This window comes from Cnephaeus nilssonii, assembly GCF_951640355.1.
Source record: "Cnephaeus nilssonii genome assembly, chromosome: 4".
Lineage (NCBI taxonomy): Eukaryota > Metazoa > Chordata > Mammalia > Chiroptera > Vespertilionidae > Cnephaeus > Cnephaeus nilssonii.
This window is the reverse complement of record NC_137075.1, coordinates 68,684,216-68,704,351: the sequence shown is the minus strand read 5'-3', so window position 1 is coordinate 68,704,351 and position 20,136 is coordinate 68,684,216. Positions and strand designations below refer to the sequence as shown.

Sequence of the window (20,136 nt, the reverse complement as noted above, 5' to 3'; positions counted from 1 at the left end):
AATGTTTTTATTGATTTCAGAGAGAGGAAGGGAGAGGGCGAGGGAGAGAGAAGTATCAATGATGAGAGAGAATCATTGATTGGCTGCCTCCTGTATGCCCCCTACTGGGGATTGAGCCCGCTACCCAGGTACGTGCCCTGACTGGGAATCTAACCATGACCTCCTGGTTCCTGGTTCGATGCTTAACCACTGAGCAACACCTCCCGGGCTAGTTTGCTTATTTTAATTGCTGTGTGGTATTCCATTGTAAGAATACTCCATAATTTATCCAGTCACTTGATGATGAGCCTCTAGGTTGTTTGGGACTTTTCACTCTCACAAACAATGCTTCACTGAACATTCCTATAAATGTTTTCTTATAACCTGTTGTATCTAGAGTATATACCTAGAGTACATGTATGGAATTGCTGGGTGATCTAATATATATATATCTTCAGTATTATGAGACATTGACAAATTGCTTTATAAAGTGGCTGTGTCAGTTTTTACTTGCACATCAGTATTGGAAATTTCTTGTTTTTTCACATTTTTGCCCATTTGGTGTCAGACTTTCATTAATATAACAGGAGTAAAATGGGATTTCATTATGGTTTAACGTTCTTTTCCCTGAGTAAGAAAAAGTATTTATTTATATTTGTGGCTAGTCGGGTCTATTCCTCTGTGAATTACCTCTTATATTTGTCTACTTATCTTTTGGGTTAATTGTGTTTTTCTTATTAAATATTAGAACTTTAAATAATTTTGATAATCCTTTGTAGGTTAAGTTGCATTGATTTTTGGTTCCACAGGAAAGTTCAACCTTCTGAACTGGTAGGGAGTGTATGGACCAAAGAAGATAAAGAAATAAATTCTCCGAATTTATTAAAAATGATTCGCCATACTACAAATCTTACGCTCTGGTTTGAAAAGTAAGTTTTTACTTACTGTGTCTCATTCTTTATAATCATAACATCAACTAATATATAAGCCAAAATCCTTGCTAAAAATATATTTCTACATGAGATGAGGAAATTGCTTTCTAAACCATGAATTTTTTCTTTTTATTTTTTTGTTAGGTGCATTGTGGAAGCAGAAAATTTTGAGGAACGGGTGGCAGTACTAAGTAGAATTATAGAAATTCTGCAAGTTTTTCAAGATTTGAATAATTTCAATGGTGTATTGGAAATAGTCAGTGCAGTAAACTCAGTGTCAGTATACAGACTAGATCATACCTTTGAGGTAAGTTTTAGGCTTAAATATTTCATTATTTTGAGGGAAGGTAAAATTAATATAAAAAGATTACTTCTACCACCTATCTTTTGTTGTAAATCTATCTTATTCCCTTAAATGCAGTGATTTCAGGATATTAGAAAATTACACCAATATACACTAGTAAGCCTAGGGTTCATGAAAGAATCTGGGACTTGTGACTTTGTTTAGTTAATGTGCTTACCAAAAACGTAATGAAGTTCCAAATGGATTTTTTTCAACAGCACATTGATTGATAGTTTTAAATAATGACAAAGGATTTCAGATATAAGTACACAAATTACTTTAATCACCTTTGGTAGATAGAGAAATAATAACATGGAGAGAACCCTTTCTAAAACCTAAATTTATTTGTTTTTTCAAATCATGAAGTAGTATATGTTTAGTGTTATATAGAAAATTCAGAAGATACAGAAAGTATGGAACGATATTTCACATTTTTAATAATAAAGTTTAGATCATATTGTACATAGATTTTTATGGCCTGTACCTTTTTACCATAAATATTTTCTTGTGTTTTTTTTTTAAAATATATTTTATTGATTTTTTTTACAGAGAGGAAGGGAGAGGGATAGAGAGTTAGAAACATTGATCCGCTGCCTCCTCACACCCCATACTGGGGATGTGCCCTCAACCAAGGTACATGCCCTTGACCGGAATCAAACCTGGGACCCTTCAGTCCGCAGGCCAACGCTCTATCCACTGAGCCAAACCGGTTAGGGCATATTTTCTTGTTTTATTAGCTTATCTTCAAAAACAAATTTTTAATGGCTGAGTCATTTTCTATTCAGTGGATAAACTATAATTTATTTTACACACTATTGTGGGACAATTAAGTTATTTTTCATTTTTTGCTGTGGTAAATAATTTAACATGGAACATCCATTTACAGAAATCTTTGTAAGAATTTGATTATTTTCCTAGAATAAGTTTCTACAGGTGGAATAGCTAGCTCACAGTATTTGTACCTTTTAAGACTTTTGATAATATCATCAAGGTACTTTCTAGCAAGATATGATAAATCCCCCTGGGTATTACCTTGTTAAAAACTTATTTACAGATTTCATAGTCCAGAGAAAAACCTTCTTTTTAAATATTTGTATTTTTTAAAATAAGTAGTAAGGTTGAATATCTTTAAATGTACTTATTGGCCATTTTACCTTCTTTGTAATTTATATACGCTTACCGGTATTTGGATGTTTGCATCTTATTATTTTTATCATCTTTTATATATTAACCCTTTGCTCTCGCTTGCTTTTTTCTCGATTCCTTTATTCTACTCGGGATTTAATTTTTTAAATACCCCAGATTTTACAAAGCGCGGCAGTAGAATAAAAAACTGGAGTTTCTTTTCATACAAACTTATTTATTTGGATTTTTTTATATTTCAAATTACTGATACATTCAAAGAGTAATTTTAATCTCGACATCCGAGTGCAAAAGGTTAAAGATATTAACAGTTAGTCAAATATTGCCCAGGTATTCTTCAGTTTCTATTTGTCTTTAAAAAATGTATATAATGTTTTTATGTATGGAAGTTTTATCATTTTTATTTAGTTAAATGTATCAATCCTTCATTTATGAATTCTTCCTTTATTTTTATACCTAGAAAGTTTTTTATTGTCTAAGTGAAGGATAAAATGTTAGAGGCACAGCAATGCAAATATATTGCCTTTGGCAATGTGAATTTTTACAGTCTTTCTGGAAAGTGACTGGGCAATAAATATTAAAATTAGACTGTGCATACTCTTAGATCCAGAAATAAAAGAGCCAGACTATAAAGTTAATATACAAAGATGTAATTTCTGCAGCATTAATTGTGGCAACAGAAAACTAGAAATAACCTGGATGTTCATCAATAAGAGAATAATTGAATACATTGTCCTACACCTATAATGTAGAATATTGTTCAGCTATAGAAAAAAAGTGAGTAAGGATCTATGTGTATGTCTTGGAAGGATATTTGTGATATTTTAGGGGGAAAGTTATTTTAAAAACATCAGAATAATGAGTAAATATTATTTCATCTTGATATAACAAAACAGAACAAATATTAAACATGTAAGTGAGGTTGTATGAGCATTGAGAATAGTGTGGAAGGATACATACATTTTTCTTCACATTGGTTCTATCAGAAGGTTGTGATTAGAGGGGAGTGGAGGATAAATGGCTTTCATGTATGTATTTTTCTATTTGGGTGTTTTCATTTTGTTGATTTGTATGAACTTTTTATGTATTAAAGATATTAACAGTCAAATAGTACCAAATATTAATCTTTTAATAAATTAATTTCTATTCTGACTTTGAAATACTCTTAAAGAGTGTATTTAGTTTGAGAAGTTCAGGTTTAGTTTCTTATAATATTGTGTACAGAACAATATTTCTGAAAATGTGTATTAGGTATAAAGAATAAAAATATAAAGAACACCTCTATATATGGCATCTAATTTAAGAACTTCTACCAATTCAATTTCTTTTCTTGTCCCTTCAGAGCCAGCTACCCTTTTGATTCTGAATTTTATGCTTATTCTCTTTTTTCCTTTCCTTTTCTTTTTTTTTTTTTTTAATCCTCACCTGAGGACATGCTTATAGAGAGGAAGGGAGAAAGAGAGAAACATCTATTGGTTGCCTTCTGTAAGTTCCCACCAATCATTCTTTTTCAAGAGTGACTACTCCTGACCCTTTGTTCTTCTATATAAATTTAGGAATCAGCTTAAGTTTCATTTTTTAAAAAGTTTGGATTTTGATAGGAATTGCATGGTTTTTATAAACCAATTAGTGAAGAGGAAGAATATTTTTGTTATTTAATCCTCTAATTTATATAAGGGGAAAAAACTAGATTTTTAAGTTTTATATTTATAGATATCAGAAGAGAAATTTCAGGTAAGTGCAGAAAGGAATACTTATCTCTTAATTTTTAAAAAAATATATTTTTATTGATTTTTTTTTACAGAGAGGAAGGGAAAGAGATAGAGAGCCAGAAACATTGATGAGAGAGAAACATTGACCAGCTGCCTCCTGCACACCCTGCACCGGGGATGTGCCCGCAACCAGGGTACATGCCCTTGACCGGAATCGAACCTGGGACCTTTCAGTCCGCAGGCCGGCGCTCTATCCACTGAGCCAAACCGGTTAGGGCAGGAATACTTATCTCTTAATTTAAAAATTGTTTTTTCAAATATTTACAAAAATGTGTGAAGTTAAAAGCTCTGCATTCATAAAATATGATTGAATTGTAAAAACAAGTTATACTTAATTATATATTTGATTATATATTTGAAAGGCCTTGCAGGAAAGAAAAAGGAGAATTTTGGATGAAGCTGTGGAATTAAGTCAAGATCACTTTAAAAAATACTTAGTAAAACTTAAGTCAATCAATCCACCTTGTGTGCCTTTTTTTGGTAAGTTATTTAGGTATGTACTTATATTTGGGGGGAAAGTGTACTAGTATTGTATACAAAAGAAACCATCCTTGAGATTGTCCTTATTTGATACCTGAGAGCCATCTACTTTTATTAGCTATCTATATTAATAAATAAAACTTAAACTTTATTTCCTTACCTGTAATATGAAGACTGATAATTACCTCATAGAGCTGTTGTAAGGAGCTCTCTGGGGTCTCTTCTGTAAGAGCACATATCTCATTCATGACAGCTCCACCCTCATGACTTAGGCACCTCCGAAAGGCTCTACCTCCTAAAACCATCATATTCAGCATTAGGATTTCAACATGAGTTTTTTGTTTTGTTTTGTTTTGTTTTTTTGTTTTTTTAAATATATTTTTATTGATTTTTCACAGAGAGGAAGGGAGAGGGATAGAGAGCTAGAAACATCGATGAGAGAGACATCGACCAGCTGCCTCCTGCACACCCCCCACCGGGGGATGTGCCCGCAACCAATGTACATGCCCTTGACCGGAATCGAACCTGGGACCTTCCAGTCCGCAGACCGACGCTCTATCCACTGAGCCAAACCGGTTTCGGCTCAACATGAGTTTTGAGCATTCATACCATAGCATGCATGAGTGTACACACACACACTCGCACATACAACTGGTTGTGACAACCAAAAATGTCTCCAGACACTCCCAAATATCCCCTAGGGAACAAAATTGCCCCCAGATGGGAGCTACTGATATAAATAAATCAATAATTATGCATGAAAAAGGAACCAAAAATTTCCTTACTGTCCCAGGATGAGGAATAATTCTTTTTCTATTTAAATTATGGGCATTGGGGAACAAAATTAGTTTATAAATCTCTAGTGTTATTAATTAGAATTAGCTTAAAATTAATTTCTTGATCAGTAATCATTTAAGATCATTGGCATTAGATATTATAACTAAATATTAAAATGGTTAGAATAGATTTAGCCCTACAATTTAGAGTTTGTGAATGAATCCCTTTTATTTTAGGCTACTAGTCTAAGAAATGACACATTAAGTTTTTCAAAACCCTAATATTCTTTTTGTTTTAAATTATTTCCATGTTAAATTCTTAATGTAGAGTTAATTATTACATCTGTCAGACTTACCAACATTTAGAAGTAGAATTGCTGGATTTTAGGATATCGTTCAACTTTTCTAAATAGGTTGTTTTCCCAAATGGTTAAATAACCAATTTTATAATTTTTCTTCAAATACATTTTATTTTACTAGGAATATATTTAACAAATATTCTGAAGACTGAAGAAGGGAATAATGATTTTTTAAAAAAGAAAGGGAAAGATTTAATCAATTTCAGTAAGAGGAGGAAAGTGGCTGAAATTACTGGAGAAATTCAGCAGTATCAGAATCAACCTTATTGTTTACGGATTGAACCAGAAATGAGGGTAAATATTTTTTTTTGCTTATCTTTAAAAGAGAACATGTTAAATCCTGTCATCTCTAAAAAATATCATAACCACACATTTTGCTATATATTTTTCTATCAAAATAAGATAATTTTGTTAATAATCAATTGATAGAAATGGCAAATATTACATATTCTACACTAACAATCTAAAGTTAATTGTTATTAGGTATTTTCTCTTGAAAATATTGCTTTTTTGTGTAACATTCAAGTAACACTTGCAAAAAATATATGAGAAAATGGAATGAAAGAACCTTTCTGATGTTCATGCAGTAAAAAGAAAATCCACTACTAGTACTATTACTGATTGGTATCTATTTTAGGTATTTTACAGACCAATAAAACATTAATACCTTTATAAGAACACTGTGTTTAAATAGAAAGGTGCTTGTAGAATGAATGGTATGTGTATATGCATAGCAAAAAATTATTTTTTAAAACATTCTATCAAATGATGTTTTATTTTCAGCAATAATTCTTAATATTGGTTCTGTGGTACTGTAAGATGTGGAATACCTTCTAAATTAGAGTAAATTATGATATTACTAGAGGCCCGGTGCACAAATTCGTGCAAGGATGGGGTCTCTCTGGATGGCCTGCGGGGATTGGGCCGAAACCCGCAGTCCCATGCTGCCTGCAGCTCCTACCTGCTGCTCCCGCTCATCCTGGCCCCACTGTGCCTGCCGCAGGCTCGCGCCCAATCAGTCCCGATTGGGAGAGGCTCATGCTGCCACAGCAGTGCTTGCCAGCCATGAGCCCTGTGTCTGACGCCCTCCCAAGGGAAGTGGCCTGCAGGATCGGGCTGAAACTGGCTCTCCGACATCCCCTGAGGGGTCCCGGATTGCCAGAGGGCACAGGCCAGGCTGAGGGACTCCACCGGTGCATGATCAGGGAGGGACCGCGGGAGGGCTCCAGGGCATGTCCGACCCATCTTGCTCAGTCCCGGTCGGCTGGATGCCAGCAGCAAGCTAACTTACTGGTCGGAGCATCTGCCCCCTGGTGGTCAGTGCACGTCATAGTGAGCAGTTGAGCAGCCTTACATATCATTAGCATATTATGCTTTGATTGGTTGTTCAGTTCTGCTGTTCAGTCTATTTGCATATTACCCTTTTATTATATAGGATTTTTATGTTAAGTGAATTTTATTGTATTATACTTATTTGAAATTCAGAACATAAAATAACTATCAGAATAAGTTCACCTCACATTAAAAATTATGCTACACTTTCAGACGTAGTCTGCAGGTTGGGCATATTGAATGAAAATGGCCACCGTTCTTCCCTCCTAAATTATTAGATGGTCACTGTTCTTTGTTCTCAGTTCAAAACAAAGTACCCTAAAATCCTAAGAAAGAATGACCTAAAGTCTAAAGTACACCATTATGAAAATGTAGACAGATACCTGCTCTAAAGAAAATGGTGATAAGCTACTATTTCATCCCATTCTCTCATCATTGGGCCAACCATCTTGGATGTGGAGCTTCTCAGGGCTAAGGAAATATGTTCTTGAAACCCAGATTAGAGTTCACAATATATTTCCCCCACAGAAATAATTGTACTTTGGTTATACTTGAAATAGTACTTTTAGCATTCATATATGATCCTATATACACTTCCTACCATCTTTTAAAGCCGTGGTTCTCAACCTTTCTAATGCCGTGACCCTTTAATACAGTTCCTCATGTTGTGGTGACCCCCAACCATAAAATTATTTTCGTTGCTACTTCATAACTGTAATTTTGCTACTGTTATGAATCGTAATGTAAATATCTGTGTTTTCCGGTGGTCTTAGGCGAACCTGCTAGCGGTTCTCAACCTGTGGGTCGCGACCCTGCTAGCTGTAGAGCCAAAGACCATCGGAAAACACAGATATTTACATTACGATTCATTAACAGTAGCAAAATTACAGTTATGAAGTAGCAACGAAAATAATTTTATGGTTGGGGGTCACCACAACATGAGAAACTATATTAAAGGGTCGCGGCATTAGAAAGGTTGAGAACCACTGTTTTAAAGCATTCTTTTGGAGATGAGGTTGTGTGGTGTGCAGAGAATGCTTTCTTTGTGATTGAGCCAAAGTAAATTTCAAATGTAGATCAAGTAGCTATTTACTTTTCAAACCATAATTAACCAAACTAAAGTATATTAAAAAGTAAACAATGAGAAAAACAAGAACACTGCTATTATCTATAATAATAAAAGCAAAATATGCTAATTAGACCAGAAATCCTCCCATACGAAGCCACGTTGCGGGGGTGGGGGGGGGGCGAGGCAGATGTGGCTGCGGGGGCGGGGGGGAGCACGGGGGGGGGGGGCGGGGGGGGAGGGGACAGGGGCGCCAGCCCCTTGCACGAATTTCGTGCATTGGGCCTCTAGTAACTTTATAAAAGTCTTTAAATTGCTATTGGTTCATATGATTTAACATAGTTATCCTGTTTCAATGTAATATAATTTTCTTGAAATTGACAGGATGCCTGAAAAATGGAAGTATTTCATACTAGAAATTCTATAGTTAATTTTGTGTACTGCTAAAGCTAAAACCCAATACTTGTTTTTATATACAATTCTAACTAAACCACTTCAAAATCAAATAAAGCTAAATCCAGTAATTTATTTCAAAGAAATGTTTCTAAGGAAATAAAAATATATACAGAAAAATGTATGCACAAGGAGTTAATAATAACAATAATTATTATTGTAATTGAAAGAATTAGAAAGCACCTATATAGATAACTACCTATATGGAGATTGGTGAAATATTTTTTGGAACATCCATCTGATGACATACTATAGATGAATCGATTTTATATAGAGTTATATAGAGAGTTAATATTTATATTTTATAAAATAAGTAAACCACAAGGGGAAAATAATTGAATATAAAGTTTTAAACGGTTAAAAATAACTGTGGTATGATCCCAATTTTTCATAACAAATGTAATCTGTATCCATAAACATTCACACACAGTTAAAACAAAAATAATTTAATAGTGAAACATTACAGTGAAATCTCTAGTTAATGAGATTACTGTTTGTCTTTTTGCACTTTACTAAATCATTTAAATTTCCTAAAACTTAAGCTTATAAAATATTATTTCATAAAGAAAAAGGTTATTTTACTAGATAAGTTTATTATTATTATTTTCAATATTGCTTTTGAATAAACCTTTGTCCAGTTTAGCTCTCCTTTTTTCTGATTGTCAAAGTTTCATTGTGGATTATAACTATAATTCTGTTGTAAACACTTTTGATAATTTACTGGTGATAATTTTGTTATAATGAGTAGGGATCATATTAATGGAGGGATAAAGCCATTATGTGGTAATAAGTGAAAATCTGTTCATCTTCTAATAGAACTTTAAGACTAGAATATGTAACTTCTATACAATTTTATTTGAAAGCAGAAAGATTGGAATCAGAAATCCTTATGGACTTTCAGACATTATGATCTCTTAATTTGTTGATAAAATAAATGTTTTAACAAGATCTAAAACATATACTTATGGATATTTAATTCCAGCGATTCTTTGAAAACCTTAACCCCATGGGAAGTGCTTCTGAAAAAGAGTTTACAGATTATTTGTTCAACAAATCACTAGAAATTGAACCCCGAAACTGCAAACAGCCACCTCGATTTGTAAGTTCATTACAATTTTGAAAAAATTGTTTTTAAAACAATATTATCTTCAATGTTTAACAACCTATTTCCATTAAAATTGTAATTTACTTGAATAGCTGGGTCTCTTTTAATCCTTACCTGAGGATATGTTGTTGTTTTTTAATTGATTTTAGAAAGATAGAGGGGGTAAGGGGGAGAGAAAAGGAGGGAGAAGGGGAAAGAAAGGAAGGGAGAGGGGGAAGAGAGAGAGAGAGACAGAGAAAGAGACAGACATTGATTGGTTGTCCTCATACATACCCCGACTGGGGATGGAGCATGCAGCCTTTTGGGGTATAGGACAATGCTCCAACTGACTGAGCCGCCCAGCCAGGGCTTGAAGAGCTGTTTTTAAATGTTTTGTTTTATAGTAGTATACTATTTCTAAAATTACATATTGTGGGGGGAAATGTTAGCCTTTTGATAAAATCTGGTTTATCATTTATCTTAGTACTACTTACTTATCTGTTCACTTTTTATCCATCCTAATGTAAGGGGGAAAGCTGTGAGAAAGTGAGAACCTACAATGACAGGTAGCTGGATGAAACAGGAAATGATGGAAAGACCTGAGAAGAAGTAAGCAGGTGTATCATGGTTCTTCTGGCTTGACCATGACTCCTGCCATTAGAGCACCATGGTTATCACTAGAACCCACCTCTTTTGTTAAAATTTGCTGCTACAGTTCCTAGTTATTCCTTGGGTTTACAGTGGCAATCGAAATAGTGGAAGACCAATTCTTAGTAGCTAGAAGAGAAGCAAGATGTGAAAGGAAGTGAAAATACTTGGGCCTAGCAGTATGCTTGTAGTTTCATATTAGCTCATTTCTACAACAGTTGTATGATATGCATCTTACTCTTGCTTTACCAAACATAAAAACTGAGGCTCAAAGGAGTTTAAATAACTTTTTCAGAGCTGCATAGCTAAGATATTGACTTAGTTGAGATTTTAATTCAAGTTATCCGAATCTGAGTTTCATGTGTTTTTATTTCACATGAGATTTTCTTTTTCTTTCTTTTCTTTTTTTTATTAAGGAATTATATGTGTACATATCTTACCATTGCCCCCCCACCCACCCCACTCCCATACATGCCCTCACCCCCAGAGTTTTGTGTCCATTGGTTATGCTTATATGCTTGCATACAAGTCCTTCGGTTGATCTCTTATCTCCCCCATCTCTCCCTAACCTTCCCACTGTAATTTGACCTTCTGTTTGATGCTTTACTGTCTCTGTATCTATCTTTTTGTTCAACAGCTTATAATTTTCTTTATTATCCATAGATGAGTGAGATCATGTGGTATTTTTCTTTCATGGACTGGCTTATTTCACTTAGCATGATGTTCTCCAATTCCATCCAGGTTGCTGTAAATGGTAGAAATTCCTTCTTTTTTATGGCAGCATAGTATTTCATTGTGTAGATGTACCATAGTTTTCTGATCCAGTCATCTGCTGACGGGCACCTAGGCTGTTTCCAAATCTTTGCTATTGTAAACTGTGCTGCTATGAACATAGGGGTGCTTATATCCTTTCTTATTGGTGTTTCCAGTTTCTTAGGATATATTCCTAGGAGTGGGATTACTGGGTCAAATGGGAGTTCCATTTTCAGTTTTTTGAGGAAACTCCATACTGTTCTCCACAGTGGCTGCACCAGTCTGCATTCCCACCAGCAGTGCACGAGGGTTCCTTTTTCTCCGCATCCTCGCCAACACTTGTCGTTTGTTGATTTGTTGATGATAGCCATTCTGGCCAGTGTGAGATGGTATCGCATTGTCGTTTTGATTTGCATCTCTCGGATAACTAGTGACTTTGAGCATGTTTTCATGTGTCTCTTGGCCTTCCTTCTGTCTTCTTTTGAAAAGATTCTATTTAGGTCCGTTGCCCATTTCTTTATTGGATCATTTATCTTCCTTTTATTAAGTTGTATAAGCTGCCTGTAGATGTTGTTATCAGTGATAACATTTGCAAATATGTTCTCCCATAAAGTGGGATTTCTTGTTGTTTTGTTGATAGTTTCTTTTGCTGTAAAAAAGCTTTTTATTTTGATGTAGTCCCATTTGTTTATTTTCTCTTTAGCTTCCATTGCCCTAGGGGCAGTATCAGTGAAGAAGTTCTTTCGGCATATGTCTGAGATTTTGCTGCCTGTGGATTCCTCTAGTATTTTTATGGTTTCCCATCTTATGTTTAAGTCCTGTATCCATTTTGAGTTTATTTTTTGTGTATGGTGTAAGTTGGTGATCTAGTTTCATTTTTTTGCATGTATCTGTCCAATTTTCCCAACACCATTTATTGAAGAGACTGTCTTGACTCCATTGTATGTTCATGCCTCCTTTGTCAAATATTAATTGAGCATATTGGTTTGGGTTGATATCTGGATTCTCTATTCTATTCCATTGATCTATATGTCTGTTCTTGTGCCAGTACCATGCTGTTTTAAGAACAGTGGCTTTGTAATACAGCTTGAAATCTGGTATTGAGATCCCTCCTACTTTATTCTTCTTTCTCAGGACTGTTGTGGCTATTCGGGGTCTTTTTTTATTCCAGATGAATTTTTGGAGAGTTTTTTTCTAAATCTGTGAAATATGCCGTTGGTATTTTAATGCGGAGTGCATTGAATCTATAGATTGCTTTGGGTAGTATGGACATTTTATTGATGTTGATTCTACCAATCCATGAACATGGTATGTTCTTCCATCTGTTTATGTCTTCCTCTATCTCTTTTTTCAGTGTCCTGTAGTTTTCCACGTATAGGTCTTTTACCTCCTTAGTTAAGTTTATTCCTAGGTATCTTAATTTTTTTTGGTGCGATGGTAAATGGGATTGCTTTTTTAGTCTCTCTTTCTATAAGTTCACTATTGGTGTATAGAAAGGCCATAGATTTCTTGGCGTTAATTTTGTATCCTGCTACATTGCCGAATTCATTTATTAAGTCTAGTAGTTTTTTGATGGAGTCTTTCAGGTTTTTTATGTACAGTATCATGTCATCTGCAAATAAGGATAGCTTTACTTCTTCTTTTCCAATTTGGATGCCTTTTATTTCTTCTTCTTGTCTGATCGCAATGGCTAATATTTCCAGTACTATGTCAAACAGGAGTGGTGAGAGTGGGCATCCCTGTCTTGTTCCTGTTCTTAGGGGAAATGGTTTTAGTTTTTGTCCATTGAGTATGATGTTTGCTGTGGGTTTATCATATATAGCTTTTATTATGTTGAGGTATGATCCTTCTATTCCCACCTTGTTGAGAGTTTTTATCAAGAAAGAGTGTTGGATTTTGTCAAAAGCTTTTTCTGCATCAATTGATATGACTATGTGATTTTTATCCCTCAGTTTGTTTATGTGATGTATCAAGTTTATTGATTTATGATATTGTACCATCCTTGCATCACTGGGATAAATCCTACTTGGTCATGGTGTATGATCTTTCTGATGTACTGCTGGATCCGATTTGCTAGAATTTTGTTGAGGATTTTGGCATCTATGTTCATGAGGAATATTGGCCTGTAATTCTCTTTCATTGTGTTGTCTTTATCTGGTTTTGGTATTAGGGTTATGCTGGCTTCATAGAAGGAGCTTGGAAGTGTTCCTTCCTCTTGAATTTTTTGGAATAGTCTGAGGAGGATAGGTTTTAGTTCTTCCTTGAATGTTTGGTAAAACTCTCCTGTGAAGCTGTCTGGCCCCGGGCTTTTGTTTGCCAGAAGCTTTTTGATGACTGCTTCAATTTCTTCCATAGTTACTGGCCTATTGAGCTGTTTAGATTTTTCCTGATTGAGTTTTGGAAGGTTATATTTTTCTAGGAATATGTCCATTTCCTCCAGGTTGTCCAGTTTGTTGGAATAGAGTTGTTCATAGTATTTTGAAACAATCCTTTGTATTTCAGCGGGGTCTGTTGTTATTTCGCCTCTTTCATTTCTGATTTTGTTTATTTGGGTCCTCTCTCTTTGTTTCTTGGTGAGTCTGGCTAAAGGTTCATCAATCTTGTTTATCCTTTCAAAGAACCAGCTCTTGGTTTTGTTGATCTTTTGTATTGTTTCTTTGGTCTCTATGTCGTTTATCTCTGCTCTGATCTTTATTATTTCCTTCCTTCTGCTTACACTGGGCTTTTCTTGTTGCTCTCTTCCTAACTCTTTGAGTTGTAGGGTTAGGTAATTTATTACCATTGTTTCTTGTTTTTTGCAGTAGGCTTGTAGAGCTATGAACTTCCCTCTCAAGACTGCTTTTGCTGTGTCCCATAGATTTTGGATTGTTGTGTTTTCATTGTCATTTGCTGCCATGAAGTTTTTTATTTCTTCCTTGATGTCTCTGGTAACCCAGTCATTGTTTAATAACATGCTGTTTAGTCTCCATGTGTTTGATTTCTTTGGATTGTTTTTATTGTAGTTGATTTCCAGTTTTATGCCACTGTGATCTGAGAAGATGCTTGATATGATCTCTATCTTTTTGAATTTGGAGAGACTTTGCCTATGTCCTAACATATGGTCTATCTTTGAAAATGACCAATGTGCACTTGAGAAGAATGTATATTCTGTGGCTTTGGGGTGAAATGTTCTGAAGATGTCAATTAATTCCATCTGGTCTAGTGAGTCATTTAGGATCGATGTTTCTTTGCTGACTTTTTTGTTTAGAGGATTTGTCCAGTGGTGATAGTGGTGTATTAAAGTCTCCTACTATGATTGTATTGCTGTTAATCTCTCCCTTGATATCCTCCAGGAGTTTTTTTATGTATTTGGGTGCTCCTGTATTGGGTGCGTATATGTTTACCAGAGTTATTTCTTCTTGTTGGATTGCTCCCTTTAGTATTATGAAGTCGCCTTCCTTATCTCTTGTTATGTCCTTCATTTTGAGATCTAATTTGTCAGATATAAGTATTGCTACCCCAGCTTTTTTTTTTTTTTCATTTCCATTCGCCCGGAAAACCTTTTTCCATCCCTTCACCCTCAGTCTGTGTGCGTCTTTTTTTCTGAGGTGGGTTTCTTGTAGACAGCAGATATATGGGTCTTGTTTTCTTATCCAATCTGTTACCCTGTGTCTTTTGATTGGGGCATTTAATCCATTTACATTTAAAGTTATTATTGATAGGTACTTATTTGTCGCCATTTTTATTCTATACTCCTGTGTTTCTTCTTCACTTTTTTTTTTTTTTTTACAGAAGACCCTTTAGCATTTCTTGCATTGCTGATTTGGTGGTGATAAATTCCCTTAGCCCTTTTTTGTCTGTGAAGCTTCTGACTTCACCTTCAATTTTGATTGATAGCCTTGCTGGGTACAGTATTCTTGGATTGAGACCCTTCCTTTGCATGACTTTGTATATTTCATTCCATTCCCTTCTGGCCTGATGAGTTTCTGTTGAGAAATCAGTTGCTAGTCTGATGGGGTTTCCTTTGTATGTAACTTTCTGTCGCTCTCTGGCCGCTTTAAAGATTCTTACTTTGTCGTTGGTGTTTGCCAATTTAATTATAATGTGCCTTGGCGTCAGTCTTTTGGGGTTCATTTTGCTTGGGACTCTGTGAGCTTCTTGGATTTGTGTGGGTTTTTTCTTCCCTATATCAGGAAAGTTTTCTGTCATTATTTCTTCAAACAGGTTTTCTATTCCTTGCTCAGTTTCCTTCTCTTCTGGAACCTCTATTATGCGGATGATGTTTTGTTTTGTGTTGTCCCAAAGTTCCCTTAGGCTCTCCTCCTGCTTTTTCATTTTCTTTTCTAGAAGCTGCTCTACTTGGGTATTTTTTTCCATCTTGTCTTTTAGCTCACTGATGCGGTCCTCTGCTTCTTCTAGTCTACTCTTGATGCTTTCTATTGAGTTCTTTACAGCAGCGATGTCATTTTTCATTTCTTCTTGGTTCTTCTTCATTTCCTCTTGGTTCTTACTCATATTGTCGAATTTGTCTTCCATTCTTTTCAGCCACCTTATGACCATTTCTCTGAATTCTTTCTCTGATAGGTTGCTGGCCTCTAATTCGTTTACTTCCTTTTCTGGTGATGCCTGCTTTTCTTTCTTATGCAGGCTGTTTCTTTGTCTCCCCATGGTCTCTCTTCTCCGGATGTCTGGTTATGTAGTTCTCTCTCTCCTGCGTTGATTTAAAGGCACAAAATACAACACAACCAGGTATAACACACAAGGCACTGAACAGCGATGTATTCACGATATTAATAATCTCCAATAAAGGTGACCACCAGAGAAAGGCAAATTAGGGGATAGGAGAGAAAGAAGAGTAAAAAGAAAGAAAGAAAAAAAAAGGAGTGTCAAAAATGAAATTGGGGAAAGGAGAAAAAAGAATAAGACAGGCTAGAACAAGACTAAGAGAGAAAAGAGGAACAAACTATATATATGTGGAGAAAACTCCAATAGAACAACCATTAATCACAGCAAATGCCAGCAACAAGTACCTGGTGATTAATACAACCTACAGCACCAACTAATATCAAACGATGTAAGGGATAACAGAAGTAAAAAACACAGCAAACAAAAGAAAAGAATAAGCAAAACAATCTCACAAAAAAGCATAAAAATTCGATATAATCAATATTCAAGAAAACAACAAAAGGGCAGAGAGAAAAACAATTTTTTTATTTTTTATATTTAAGACAGCGAAGAGAGGTGTGTATGGACTTAGAGCAGGGGATTGGAGATTAGATATATAGGTAGGGTGAAATTTTAGCTGGGGGTAAACAGAAAGAATAGGGAAAATCTAGAGCAGGAAAGGGTTAAGATAAACAGGACACCAAAAGGGGAAAGGTTAGGCAGAGAGTGATGGCATAAAGGTAGAGTTGAGATAGAATAAAACGATGGTGAAGGAAAGGTGAAAATAGACTGTAGAACACTAATCCCAAAGTAAAATAAAGAGAAAATAAAATGACACTTAAAAAAAAATAATAACAAAAACCCAAAAATAAATATAATAAAAAAGGTAAAATAGTAGTAGTAATAATGTTGATTGCAAATAAAAATGTAATAATTAAAAAGGTAAAATCAAGTGAGGAAAAAAGAAAAAAATAGTTTCTTAAGTAAATGATGCAAAAAATGAAAATAAAAAAATTATTAAAATAAAAAAAAATGTGCAGTAGTTAACATCATTCCCTTCCTCTATTGTTCTGTTTGGCACACCTGTTTCCCAGTCCGGACAGTATTGCAGTTCCCTGCGTTTCACTGCTCCTCAGTGTTGTAATTCAGTCTTCATTTTTAAGCAGGGGGTGTCTTAATTTCTGGTGTTCCTTTATTTTTTATTAGACCAGAGTCAATTTGTGATTCAACCTCTGGGTGGCAGTGTTTTTGGGTTGACTTCCAGGACTCTAAGGCCTCTCTAGCCTTTTTTCCTCTATGGCACTCCATACCGGTTTGCAGAGGCTGGTGGACAAGTTCAAGCCGACTGCAACCCCTGAAACTGCCAGGCTATCCCTCCGCATCAGATCAAAACTGGTTGCTCTTTAGAGATTCCCCCCTGTTAGCAGCTCTGAGGCCCCCTTCCACAATCACGGATCACACCGGCCCCAACAGCCACGGACCTCTCCCGGCTCAGACCTCCCTGGTCATCCAGTTCTCACAGTGTGTGTGCGCGCGCACTCATTTCTCTCTCCAGCAGAGACTAGAACCTCACCTTATCCCTGGAGAAATCTGACCTTTCCCTGGTGGAGTGAAGAGCACCTTTGAGTCCAAGCGTTCGCGCCTCCTGGGATTGGTTCTCTGGGGCAAACAGCTGTTGGGCGGTCGCCGCAGTTGTTGATTTTCAGGCCTCGGACAAAATCCACCTTCCCTTTCAAGATGGCGAGATTTCGCCATCTGTGCCCGTAGCTCCGGGAGGGGACCCAGCTGCCGTGGAGGCTGCCCTGTCAGGGGAACCCCGTCTAGCAGTCCCCCACCTTCTCCTGGTGTTCAGCTGTCCCACACCTTGCTAACAAACACTCCCAGTGCGACCCTCAGCTGTTCTCTCTTTGTGCTCCAGGACCAGGCTGGGAACATGTCTGCCTACTCTGCCGCCATTTTCTCCTCTTCACCCAGCATTCCACATGAGAATTTTTTAAAGAGAGCAGGTTGAGGTGGGGGGACAATGATAGCAGTTTCTCTAGAGTGGCATTGTAGAAGTTGGTCATTTACTATTAGGAAGAAAAAAGCAAGGTCTCTCTTTTTTTTTTTTCCAGAAGCACTTGTCATAATATTTTGCATATATTATATCCACAGAAAATATTTGTAAAATTGATATCAATGACTTGAAGCTAAAGTGTTTTGAGAGCAAAAAGTTATTCACACAGATTTTTAAGAATTTTATTTCTGCAGTATGAAAAGAGGTTTACTTATATTCAAGTCCATCTTAAAATTAAGCCAATCAAACCCCAAAGTATTCTTTTCTAAAAATTGAATTTATTGGGATGGCTTTGGTTAATAAAACTATACAAGTTTCAAGCGTACAGCTCAATAAAACATTATCTACATACTGTACTGTATTTTGAATCCATCACCCAAAGTAAAGTGTCTTTCTGTCCCCATTTTGCCCCCTTTGCCCACTTGCACCTCCCCCCAGCCCTCTTTCCCTCTGGCTGTCACCACACTGTTGTCTGTGTCATATATCCAAAGTATTTTACTAGGATGTTGGGATTTTATTGTACCCTTATAACTATATGCTAAGAATTAATAAAGTAGCACTAACTTGTAAAAGTAAAATACATGCAAATTAGTAATGATAATTATGTTTGCTTTTCCCAGCCCAGGAAATCAACTTTCTCTTTAAAATCTCCTGGAATAAGGCCTAATACAGGCCGACATGGCTCTACCTCAGGCACTTTACGAGGTCATCCAACACCATTAGAAAGAGAACCATGTAAAATAAGCTTTAGTCGGATTGCTGAAACTGAGCTTGAGTCAACAGTGTCAGCACCAACCTCTCCAAATACACCATCTACTCCACCAGTATCTGCTTCTTCAGACCTTAGTGTGTTTTTAGATGTGGATCTGAACAGTTCCTGTGGTATGTATTTTATGTAAACCATTTGGTAAAAAAAAAAGGAATCTTGTGTTTAAGGTAATTCTCATTATTTTAATTAGGAAACTATAGAATCCTTTTCAAACTCTATTAGCATAGAAAGTGACAGTGAAATGTGAAAACAGCGATTAACACAAGGAAGTAAAACATCATTCCTGCATTGTTTATGCACATTATTTCCTAATTTATCCATTCAACAAAATTTCTTTAGTACCTTTTGAACACCACTACTACTCTAAAGAGAGCAATAGACAATGAATAAGAAAACAAGCAGATAAGTTCTGTGAAGGAAATTTAAAAAGAGACTGTGATAGAGAGTAAACTAACGCTGATAAAGAAAAGACTGGATTCCACGAACAGAGTACTGGGTTCATTTCTTTAAAAAATTTAGATGGCAAAAGATGATGATAAAATTCTGTACTCTGTGTGTGTTATTACATGTTACTTTATGCAGTCATTAAAGAAATCATACATATCTTTCTTTTCAAGTTAATTTTTCTCATTCCCATAGGCAGCAATAGCATCTTTGCTCCAGTTCTCTTGCCACATTCAAGTAAGTAAGAATTTTAGTTGATTCTAATGAAATGATTATGAAGATAATAATTAAGTTGATTACATTTGTATATGAGTATTTTGGGCTTCACAGCATTTTAAAAATTTGACATTTGAGTGAAATTCTTATAATAAATTGGATTATTTGCTTACAACTGGGTACTATTTAAACTTTACTATAGTTTTCATCATTTTGCAGTCTATGTTTTAGGGGCTGTGTGACCATTGAACAAATTATTTAGCATCTGTAAGCTTGTTAAGGATCAAATGATATAACTTATGTAGAGCATCTAGCACATAACTGGGCATGGAATGAGAAATGATTTCATATCAGTTACCTCTTCTCTTTCCCCACCCCTTTCAATTCATTTTACCATAAGTATAATATACTAAATGTTTATTAGGTTCCCAGGCTAGCCCATGATCACTTATTTTGTCACATGAACTTATTAAAGCAGTATTTTGAGTAAATCACTATTCTGCTATTCCTAATTATTTCATAATTTATGATGTAAATGTTGTCACCTTTCTTTCTATGGTCATTTATTTAAAACAAAATAACTCAGGAAGGACATAGCATCTTTGGGAATAATTCTCCCATTCTGGAGGACTTCTGCTTCTATCATAGTAAAATGTATATGATTTAGATAGTAGCAAGAGTATGAGAAAAGTAAGTTTATTCTTTTAAATGTTTAATTCCAAACTTTATTTTAATTTTTTTAAAAGCAAATAATGCTAAAACACTTGAAATTAACAGCAGTTCCCTATCATAAACTAGTGTCTCATGTCTGAATTTTAGATTCTCCAGAGAATAAAAGTCCCAGTGGTGGGATGAGGTAGTTGCTTGGCTTCACAAAGTGGAGAATG

General features: G+C 35.4%; 1 protein-coding gene across 1 annotated transcript in view; it reads left to right on the top strand.

The window, feature by feature from the left end:
* SOS2 (SOS Ras/Rho guanine nucleotide exchange factor 2) overlaps positions 1-20,136 on the top strand; it is a 109,956-nt gene that overhangs the window by 84,909 nt on the left and 4,911 nt on the right. Inside the window, exons 15-21 of the mRNA XM_079768413.1 lie at positions 789-908; positions 1,056-1,218; positions 4,532-4,649; positions 5,906-6,078; positions 9,618-9,734; positions 18,441-18,702; positions 19,229-19,270. Coding sequence (XP_079624539.1) covers positions 789-908; positions 1,056-1,218; positions 4,532-4,649; positions 5,906-6,078; positions 9,618-9,734; positions 18,441-18,702; positions 19,229-19,270 — 995 coding nt within the window. The remainder of the gene's footprint in view (positions 1-788; positions 909-1,055; positions 1,219-4,531; positions 4,650-5,905; positions 6,079-9,617; positions 9,735-18,440; positions 18,703-19,228; positions 19,271-20,136) is intronic.